General features: G+C 47.2%; 1 protein-coding gene across 1 annotated transcript; it reads left to right on the plus strand.

Moving 5' to 3' along the window:
• Positions 1 to 1153: 1153 nt before the first annotated feature.
• Positions 1154 to 9378, plus strand: LOC132591682 (protein Bouncer-like). The gene is made up of 3 exons (XM_060271154.1): positions 1154 to 1276; positions 7559 to 7681; positions 8957 to 9378. The coding sequence occupies exons 1-3, from the start codon at positions 1225 to 1227 to the stop codon at positions 9166 to 9168; spliced, it is 387 nt and encodes a 128-aa protein (XP_060127137.1). The 5' UTR covers positions 1154 to 1224; the 3' UTR covers positions 9169 to 9378.
• The last annotated feature ends 1591 nt before the right edge of the window (positions 9379 to 10969 follow it).

Below are 10969 nucleotides of genomic sequence, written 5' to 3' on the forward strand. Positions count from 1 at the left end.
TCTGGTGGGAGGGCGTTCCATAGGGCAGGCGCCACTACCGAGAAGGCCCTCTGGCTGGTTCCCTGTAACATCACTTCCCGCAATGAGGGAACCACCAGAAGCCCCTCGGAGCGGGACCTCAGTGTCCGGGCTGGACGATGGGGGTGGAGATGCTCCTTCAGGTATAGTGGGCCGAGGCTGGGTAGGGCTTTAAAGGTCAGCACCAACACTTTGAATTGTGCCCGGAAACATACTAGGAAGGAGAGGAGGAGGAGGAGGAGGAAGAAGAAGAAGAAGAAGAAGAAGAAGAAGAAGAAGAAGAAGAAGAAGAAGGGGAGGAGGAGGAGGAGGAAGAAGAAGAAGAAGAAGAAGAAGAAGAAGAAGAAGAAGAAGAAGAAGAAGAAGAAGAAGAAGAAGAAGAAGAAGAAGAAGAAGAAGAAGAAGTTCTGAGTCCTTCGCCTCAGTGTGATACTTACTGATGCAAAACAAGACTTATGAGGAATGGCTGAAGAAGCTGGGTATATTTAGCCTGGAAAAGAGAAGGCTGAGAGGAGATATGATAGCCATCTTCAAATCAAGTTGCAGAAAAGGAGATTCCGACTATAGACATACCAAAAAACTTTCTCACAGTAAAAGCTGTTCGACAGTGGAACGGTCTCCCTTGGGAGTTTGTGGGCTCTCCTTTAAAGCAGAGGTTGGATGGCCACCTGTCATGGATGCTTTAGGATTCTCAGGATTCCTGTATTGCAGGGGTGGGACTAGATGACCCTTGGTTCCCTTCCAACTCTTAAGATTCTATGATTCCATGATTCATGGGCCTTCTTGATAGAAACACCCTGGTTGGCTTCAAGAGGGTGGCCGAACACTTATTTCTTACTTCCGAGTTATTTACTTCTTCCTACTTACTTGCCAGTGAACATGCATAGGGTTTCACCTTTAAAATTTTAACAGATACAAGCTACTTAAAAAGGGAGCAGGCCATTTTTCAAGCAGAGTGTTCACCGTTACGAAGGAAACTCTGAGGAAAGGGGGGTTTCCAAGGAAGCCTGAGGTTCTTGCCACCGCTTGAAAAGCACTGCTCTCCTCAGTTTCTGCCTTTCCGGCCTCTTCTAAGCCCGGATGTTAAATTAATGTTAATCACATGAAGGAGGCTGCTAATTAGTGGGGTGGAAAACTTTAAAAAGGGACCCTCTGCCTAGCCCAGTCAGGCAGTGCAAGAGCCAGAGCGACAGGATAAGGCAAAAGATGAAGGTCGTGTTTTTGGTCAGCTGCGCAACCCTCCTCCTCCTACCATCAGGTAAGTAGAAGTTAACTGGCGGGCCTCACCCAATCCTATACCCTCTTACTTCTGAGTAGCAGCGGGGGAGAAATTCGACTCCATTCACATTTAAAAGTGGCTCTACCTTAATCCACACCTCCCAAAAATAATTTGTAAACCAAATCAAAACCACCCTTCAAAATCCGTGCCTTTCTGAATTTTGCAATGATGATGATGATGATGATGATCATAATAATAATAATAATAATAATAATAATAATAATTAAAAAAAATTATACCCCACCCATCTGGCCGGGTTTCCCCCACCACTCTGGGCGGCTTCCAACAAAGATTTAAAATACATTAAAATGTCACACATTAAAAACTTCCCTGAACAGGGCTGCCTTCAGATGTCTTCTAAATGTCAGGTAGTTGTTTATCTCTTTGACATCTGATGGGAGGGCGTTCCACAGGGTTCCCTGTAACCTCGCTTCTCGCAGGGAGGGAACTGCCAGAAGGCCCTCAGCTCTGGACCTCAGTGTCCGGGCTGAACGATAGGGGTGGAGACGCTCCTTCCGGTATACTGGACCGAGGCCGTTTAGGGCTTTAAAGGTCAGCACCAACACTTTGAATTGTGCTCAGAAATGTACTGGGAGCCAATGTAGGTCTTTCAGGACCAGTGTTATGTGGTCTCAGCGGCTGCCCCCAATCACCAGTCTAGCTGCACTTTTCCAGCACAGTAATATGTTCAAAAATGAACATTATCTGGGGGAGGGGGGGATTTGCTTTTAAATGCATATATTTGTGAAAATAGCATGCAAAGATGCATTGTGTTAGGAAAAGGGACTCGCGAAAATGTGTACATTGGGCAAAAATTCATACACGGATGCGTTCATTAGGATAAATTTGCTCTGAGATGCAGATGGATTTTCATGGAAATCACAAAGCGACATCGGGACCTGGGGAACTTAAAGCCTAGAAGGATGAGAAATGGGGGTTAACTGAAATTGCCCTTCCCTGATCCCGAGCAAACAAGTGTGGGATTGTACTGTGAGCAACTAATTTTGAGCAGAGGTCCAGGTACACTGTGGGATTTTTGGATAGCTGGCTGCACGGGCGTACCCAGGATCAAAACTGGGGTGGGGGGCAAGAGAGGGGAAGAGAGAGGGAAGGAGGGAGGGAGGAGGGAGGGAGGGAGGGAAGAGAGAGAAGGGAGGGAGGGAGGAAGAGAAGAGAAGAGAAAAGGAGTGAAGAGGAGTTTTGGATTTGATATCCCACTTTATCACCACCCGAAAGAGTCTCAAAGCGGCTCACAATCTCCTTTCCCTTCCTCCCCCACAACAAACACTCTGTGAGGTGAGTGGGGCTGAGAGACTTCAGAGAAGTGTGACTTGCCCAAGGTCACCCAGCAGCTTCATGTGGAGGAGCGGAGACGCGAACCCGGTTCCCCAGATTACGAGTCTACCGCTCTTAACCACTACACCACACTGGCTCTCGAAGGAAGGAAGGAAGGAAGGAAGGAAGGAAGGAAGGAAGGAAGGAAGGAAGGAAGGAAGGGAGGGAGGGAGGGAGGGAGGGAGGGAGGGAGGGAGGGAGGGGGAGAGAGAGAGAGAGAGAGAAGGAAGGAAGGAAGGAAGGAAGGGAAAGGAAAGGAAGGGAAGGGAGGGGTGAGAGAGAAAAGGGAGTGAGGGAGAGAGAAAAAGGAAGGAAGGAAGAGGGGGGAAGGATGGATGGATGGAAGGAAGGATGGAGCTCCCGTCTGCCCCCCCAGCTCAGGCTGCTCTTCCCCCCCCCCACGTTCCTGTCGCTGGCTGCAGCTGTGGAGGGGACACAAACAGCCCGATTTCCATAACCCGCAGCGACTTTTCCCCTTCAGTTTTCGGAGGGGAAAAGTGTGGGTTATGGTCCGTAAAATACGGTTAAAAATTGCTTCTGGGGGGGCAGCTCCCCCCCCGCGCCCCTCGCTGGGTACGCCCATGGCTGGATGCAAATATAAAGAAAATACTTGGGAATGCATTCCTGACAACATACGGATGGGTTGATGTTTCAGGCTGATTGAGTTGAAAAAGAATTATTCTCTTTATGCTTGGCTAGCTGATGACTTTTGTGATGGTTCCCTGATTGCTTCGCTGAATGTTCATGCATTGTGGATTGTATATAATTTCTGTTGTCTACTGGTTTCGCTCTTAGGTTTGCTGTAACCTTGTGTATAAGTGTATATGAACAAGTTTTTATTGATTCTTTGCCTGGTTTTTTTTAAAAAAATATGGAAAGTCTTGATAAACTGTTCTCTCTTTAAAACATTTTTTTAAATTTCATACTGTTTCAGCTCCTGTGGTGTTAACCGGAGCCTTACAGGCAGGAATGTAGTCAGTAAAGTTTTCCCAGGCGTGAAGCTAAAGGGATGGGAGAAGTTTAAATGGTGACAAGAGCAGAGCTGGAACAGTGGAAAAGCGGGGAGCCTAGCAGAGAGATACCCTGTTCCCCCTATTTTAAGACGTAGTCATAAAATAAGCCATAGCAGGATTTTTAAGCATTCAAGGAATATAAGCCATACCCCGAAAATAAGACATAGTGTTAGGCGCAGCAGCAATGCCGGCCGCGGCAGGAGGAGGGGGGGAATAAGACATCCTCTGAAAATAAGCCATAGTGTGTGTTTTTTGAGGAAAAATAAATATAAGACGGTGTCTTATTTTCAGAGAAACGGTATATGTGGGGATGAGGAATGCCTGATCAGCATTTGGGATCACGGAGGGCTGTGATTGAAACTGTGGACCTCCTCAGCCATAAGGCAAACACAGTACAAAAATAACAACTCTTTGTACACTATGCCATCAACATACAGGGGCTTTACACTATAAGAAAGAGGGCAGATCCTTGCCCCAAGGAGCTTACAATCAAGTTGGCACAAGGGAGGCCATAACAGGAGGAAAGGGGCAGAGCCATAGCTCAGAGACAGAAAATCTGCCTTTCATGCAGAAGGCCAGACCCTCCAAGTGTCCCAATTTTCTAGGGACATCCCTGGATTTACAGAAGCCGTCCTGGTTTCTGATTTGATCCCGGAATGTCCCGCTTTTCCTTAGGACGTCCTGATTTTCATCAGAGAAATGTTGGAGGATATGGAGTTACGCAAACCCCCGAGCCAAGAAGATAAGTAACAATACAACTTTCAGATGAAATCTGAAGACAGCCCCTCATAGGGAAGATTTTTTTTTAATGTTTAATGTTTCATTATTTTGATATATGTTGGAAGCCACCCAGAGTGGGCAGGGCAATAATAATAATAATAATAATAATAATAATAATAATAATAATACAGTGGTACCTCAGTTGTCAAACATAATCCATTCCAGAAGACAGTTCGACTTCTGAAACGTTCGACAACCAAGGCGCAAAGGGCAGTCGGCAAAGTCAGTGGGGAAAATGGGGAAAAAATGCAGAGTAAGCCATTCGACTTCCGTAAAGCGTTCAAAAATGGAAACAGTTACTTCCGGGTTTTCTATAATCTGGCAATCCTCCACATGGAAAAGGAAAAGTCACATGCAGAACTAAGAGGGGGAAATGCTTTGGGAGAAGAGGGAAGTACTTGGGGTCCCCACCCAGGACACCCCAAAGCTGAAGGCTGCTGGGCTGTGATCCTTCTGCAATAAGGCTCTTTTCATTGAAACAAAATTTTAAAAATCCTTCCAGTAGAGACCAACTAAGTTTGTCATTGGTATGAGCTTTTGTGTGCATGCACAGTTCTTCAGATACATTTTCATTGAGTTATCAAAGTAAGATGTTCTGGAATAAAGCAACAGCTGTTCGGCATAATAAGGGAGTTCCTTTAGAGCAAGAAGCATCTGGCAGAGCTGGAGGAGGAGGAGGAGGAGGCCTGCTTGCCCACGAGGAAGTAATCTTATCCTGAGATTAATGGGATTTGGAAGAAAATGTTTCCCCCTTGTGGAAGTAAGGAGGACTAACAGCAGCTGTGTTGTGATAACCTGGTTACTGATGTCATGAATACTCAAACTATGCTCGTGTTGCATGCATTTAATTGAATCGTCATAAACTGTTCCATGTGGGTCAATATCCAAAGTGGTACTCGAAGTAAACCTATTGAAAGCAATGTCCTTAAGTCACTTAAGTGAAGGCGGTGAAGGTCCTGTGTGAGTGTCTGGAGGCGGTTGGAGGTTGAATCCTGACAAGACAGAAGTACTGTTTGTGGGGGAAAGGAGGCGGGCAGGTGTGGGGGACTCTCTGGTCCTGAATGGGGTAACTGTGCCCCTGAAGGACCAGGTGCGCAGCCTGGGAGTCATTTTGGACTCACAGCTGTCCATGGAGGCGCAGGTTAATTCTGTATCCAGGGCAGCTGTTTATCAGCTCCATCTGGTACGCAGGCTGAGACCCAACCTGCCCGCGGACTGTCTCGCCAGAGTGGTACATGCTCTAGTTATCTCTCACTTGGACTACTGCAATGCACTCTACGTGGGGCTACCTTTGAAGGTGACCTGGAAACTACTCGGTCCAGTATACCTGAAGGAGCGTCTCCACCCCCATCGTTCTGCCCGGACACTGAGGTCCAACGCCGAGGGCCTTCTGGCGGTTCCCTCGCTGCGAGAAGCCAAGTTTGCCTGGTTCCCTGCCGAGGGCCTTCTCGTTAGTGGCGCGCGCCCTGTGGAACGCCCTCCCACCAGATGTCAAAAAGAAAAATAACTACCAGACTTTTAGAGGACATCTGAAGGCAGCCCTGTTTAGGGAGGCTTTTTAATGTTTAATCGATTATTTTATTTTATTTTTCTGTTGGAAGCCGCCCAGATGGGTGGGGTATAATTAATAAATTATTATTATTATTATTATTATTATTATTATTATTATTATTATTAACTCCACCGACTTCTCTGCTCTGTGTACGACTGATGCCAGCTATCAGCCACCATAGCTGGAAAACCCATTCAAATGGTGCATCTTGTGATCTATTATGTGGGGTGGGGCTTACCTGGGCACATCCCCCCCCAAAACATATTTTATTCAAGTTGGCACCCCTAAAAAAGTGAGTTCTTGTAGATATCTTTATTGAATTTTCTGTTATACAATTTAGAATACTCACTTAAGCATCCTTAAAATATCAGTGGCTTCCCTTCTTCTCTTTCCATGGTTCGTTTTGCATACCATAAATCCCTGCATACTTTACAAAAACTAAACCATTCAATATTCCATTATTGCATCCATCAGAACTTATTTACACTGTTGGCTTTATCATAATGCTGCCAACATTTTCAGGTGTACACAATTCCCCCCGTATATTCATTAAACATTTTCCAATCTTCTCTAAACATATGTTCTTCTTGTTCTCTAATTCTTTATGTTAATGGTCAAAGGCCTGGAAACGATGCCTTATGAGGAACGACTTAGGGAGCTGGGTATGTTTAGCCTGGTGAAGAGAAGGTTCAGGGGTGGTATGATAGCCATGTTCAAATATATAAAAGGATGTCATATAGAGGAGGGAGAAAGGTTGTTTTCTGCTGCTCCAGAGAAGCGGACACAGAGCAATGGATTCAAACTACAAGAAAGAAGATTCCACCTAAACATTAGGAAGAACTTCCTGACAGTAAGAGCTGTTTGGCAGTGGAATTTGCTACCAAGGAGTGTGGTGGAGTCTCTTTCTTTGGAGGTCTTTAAGCAGAGGCTTGACAGGCATATGCCAAGAATGCTTTGTTGGTGTTTCCTGCTTGGCAGGGGGTTGGACTGGATGGCCCTTGTGGTCTCTTCCAACTATGATTCTATGATTCTAAGTCTGCAAGCTGTGCATATTCCGTCAGCTTAAATTGTCATTCTTCTTTAGTTGGGACCTCACTCATTTTCCATTTTGGGGTTCACAAAACACAGGCCACAGTAGTAGCATATAAACTTATGCCAACTATTGCCCGGCTGAGACTGATGGGAACTGTAGTCCAAAATACATGGAAGCTCGAACCCCTGACCCTGAGATTAAGAATTCCATGCTCAACCGACTCATCTATCCATGTTTCATTGAATTGTGAAATTGTTTTGTGATAACTTCATAAGAGGCAGTTCAAAAATGAAACAGGTTTTTTAGAATTATTGGCTACCATTTTTCTACACCTGGAATATTCGGCCTCTGGATATCTGGATACTGTTGGACTCCAATTCCCATCAGCCCCAGGCAGCTTGGGCAATGGGCAAGAGTGACAGGAGTTGTAGTCCAACACCTGCAGGAGGCAAGAAGTTGCCCACCCCTGGTCCGCACCACTGTGCCAACAAAGAGCTATGGTTTTCAGTACTTTGTGCCTTAAGGCCACCATTGTTCTTTGCTTTCAGGATCCGCCTTGCGATGCTACACCTGCCTGTTCCCTACCATCTCCCCGCTGGACTGCCTGAAGTTCCCCACACCATGTGGCCCGTCTCAGAGATGCCTCACGTCCGTCATCAGAGGGCACAGAGGTTCTGCTGCCAGATTTGCTTTTGCCAATAGTTTTGATGTTTTGATCCTGCTTTTGTCAAGGCCAGAGAAAGAAAGCCTGGGAATGTGGGAGGAAAAAGAGGAGGGAATGTTTTCAGAGACGGACAGGGAGCAGCCCTGAACTTCTGAAGCTACCACTCCCTCTAGTACAGCCTTTCTCAACCTTGGGTCCCCAGATGTTGTTGGACTACAACTCCTATCATCCCTGACCACTGATCCTGCTAGCTAGGGGTGATGGGAGTTGTAGTCCAACAACATCTGGGGAGCCAAAGTTGAGAAAGACTGCTCTAGTAGCAAACTCAAAATAATTAGTGCTAATAGAAATGGGGAGACAAAAACAGGCCCAGTAAGAAACAAAGGGGAAAGCACCAACATGCTCTGGGGGAACCTGGATTTTATTTTGCTTTATTATTTCTTAGATTTATGTACCACCTTTGCAGGAAGTGGTTTGTCCACTGTGCTTGTCCATTACGCTCAGGAGTACAATCGTACTTTGGATCCTGAACACCTTGTATCCTGAACACCTTGCGCCAGAAGTGGTTCAGTCTTGCTGGTCACATGACCCGGAAAGCTGTCTGTGGACAAACACTGGCTCCCTTGGCCTGAAAAGCGAGATGAGCGCCACAACTCTATAGTCGCCTTTGACTGGATTTAACCATCCAGGGGTCCTTTACCTTTTTTTTTACTGTTAGTAACAATTCCTGTTTGCAGTTGGTATACTCCTGCTGCGGCAAACGAGGGAAAGCAGCACACAACGTTATCATGGGGGAGAGAGAGGGGCAGCTTCCTTTCCCTCACTTTTAATGAACTGGAAACTTTGCATGCAGAATGTTCCAGGTTCAAATCCCTGGCCTTTCCAGGTTAGGGTTGGGAATGTCCCTGTGTGAATCCCCGGAGAGTTGCTGCCATAGACAATATTGAGCAAGATGGACCCAAGGATCTGACTCGGTATAACTCAGCTTCCTGAGTTGGCCCATTCCCTTCCTCATGCAACATGGCCCAGACCATGGAAAATTTAGGAGATTCCTGGTGGAAAACACAGAGTAATTTTTCTGCAATTGTAATGTACCGGAGGGTTTCGAATCGTAATTTTATAGACTCCCCATAGACCAACTGAACGAAGCTCACAGGCCACAGTTGGGAAACCCGTGATTTCAGGCGTTCACTTTTCATGTCTATGAAAAGGAAGAAATGGGCGCATGTGGGATTCCCCCTGATCATTCTGTTCACCCTCATCTCTGATCTATTTTCCTCAGGTGCCTTGGAACTGGTTATCTACGAGAAGACCTGTGGGGATCCTTCGATGTGTGGGGCCCATGGCACCCGACCCATTCTGGGAACCAATTTCACCTTTTATTCTTCCTGCTGTGACACTGACCTGTGCAACTCAGCAGCCAGGGGGCTGAGCCTTTTCTGGGGGCAAGCCGCACTGATCCCCCTGTCAGTCATCCTGGTCAACCTCCAGTGAGAGCCATCCCCCAAAGCAGCCATGCCCCAGGGTGTGAGATGACTCAGGACCAGCCACCACATAATGCTGCTTGCTCTCGGCCCCTGAGAACCAAAAATGCTCTGGAAGAAGTCTAAATAACAACTTTCCTGGTTTCCCATCGCTTTTTTCATCTCTTTCTCTGGGTTATCTTCTTAACTGCAATTTGTGCATGGAAATTTATTTTTTTTAACCCCCCTCCCCCCCAAAAAAACACACACACACAACTGTATCCAGCTATCTGATGCCACAATTGGCTTTGCATTAGAAATAAGGGGGGAATTTGGTAGGATGGGAGAAATAGTGCGACGCATGCCTTTCCTCTTTCATTGCCCTTTCAAAATTCAGAGTGTAAGCTGCTTGGGGGCAGAGCCCTGTTTGTTTGTTGAAGCCTTCCTCAACCCAGTGCTTGGACTATAATTCCCATGAGAGTTGAATCATAGAATTGTAGAGCTGGCAGGGACCCCGAGAGTCATCTAGTCCAACCCCCTACGAGGGAGGAATCTCAACTAAAGCAGTGTTTCTCAACCTTTTTTGGGCCAAGGCACACTTGTTCCATGAAAAAAATCTCGAGGCACACCACCATTAAAAAAGTTAAAAAATTTAACTCTGTGCCGCCCTATATTGACTATATAATTGTGACTGTAAGAAACACTTGCCAAAAAGATAGTAATTTGTGTCTCACTTAAGATTGTATTTTTAAAGTTTGGTTGTTAATTTAAAAGAAATAGTGAAGCTTTTGTTTCATTAGTTTGATGAATAAAAATGATGTCCTTTTATGATTATGTACTCAATAAATGGGGGTTTTTTGGGGGGGGGAGGAATTCCCTGGATGCGCACTATAATGAAATGTGTGGCGTACACCTATGCAAAATTGTTTTGCTGGGATTCTCGACAGGAAGTGCTGTGTCATTAATCGAAATGATTTAGCCTGCCTAAAATGAAAATACGTGTTAATATCATGACAGACTTATGCTGAAGAGTTTACTTTTCATCAATAAAAGTTTAAACACACCTACACGGAGTTCAGAGCCCCGCCGAGGGAGGAGGAGGAGGAGCGGACCCAGCGACACACCCGCCCCGCGGCCGCCTGCTTGGATCCCAGCCGGGTGCGCGGCGGCAGCCATGGCGGGAGAAGGGCCGCCGGCGGGAGCCGAGCACCTGCCTTGACGGCCCCTGGGCGCCCCGTGAGCTGCGCCGGGCTACCAACGTCGGGAGAAGGAGACCTGGCTGGCAGAGTCGGGAGACCATGAGAGCGTCAGCCCTGCCCCCTCCCACACAGCGCGGACTCCGGCGGGCGCCTCGTGGCCGTCTGGAGGGTGCCGGACGACTCCCGACGTTCGGGAGAAACCGCCGGAGTCCACAGCTGCGCTTTGCGCATGCGCAAAGGACTCCCGAACGTCGGGAGCGTCAGCCCCTGCCCCCTACCACACAGCGCGGCTGTGATGACGGGCGCCTCAGGCGCCGCACGGCTCGGGAGTCGGGCACAACTGCCGCAGGCGCAGCGGCTCGGCGCCCCTGGCAGCCCGGCACCCTGGTGCATTGCGGGCGACAATCACCCTTCTCGTCACCGCACGCCGCTTGGCAAATCCACACCATGATCAATTCCCGCCTGGAAACCAATGTGGAAGGACGTGTGGATCCAGAATTGGCCTTGGATCCAGACAAATCTTACTCAGCTACGAGTGATCGCTGAAGAAGAAGAAAGACTTTATTGTCACTGTACCACTTGTTTACAGTGAGATTAAACAAGCCCCCCCCCCCAATCTCTCAGTCCTTGTTT

This window comes from Zootoca vivipara, chromosome 2 (assembly GCF_963506605.1).
Source record: "Zootoca vivipara chromosome 2, rZooViv1.1, whole genome shotgun sequence".
NCBI classification, from domain to species: domain Eukaryota; kingdom Metazoa; phylum Chordata; class Lepidosauria; order Squamata; family Lacertidae; genus Zootoca; species Zootoca vivipara.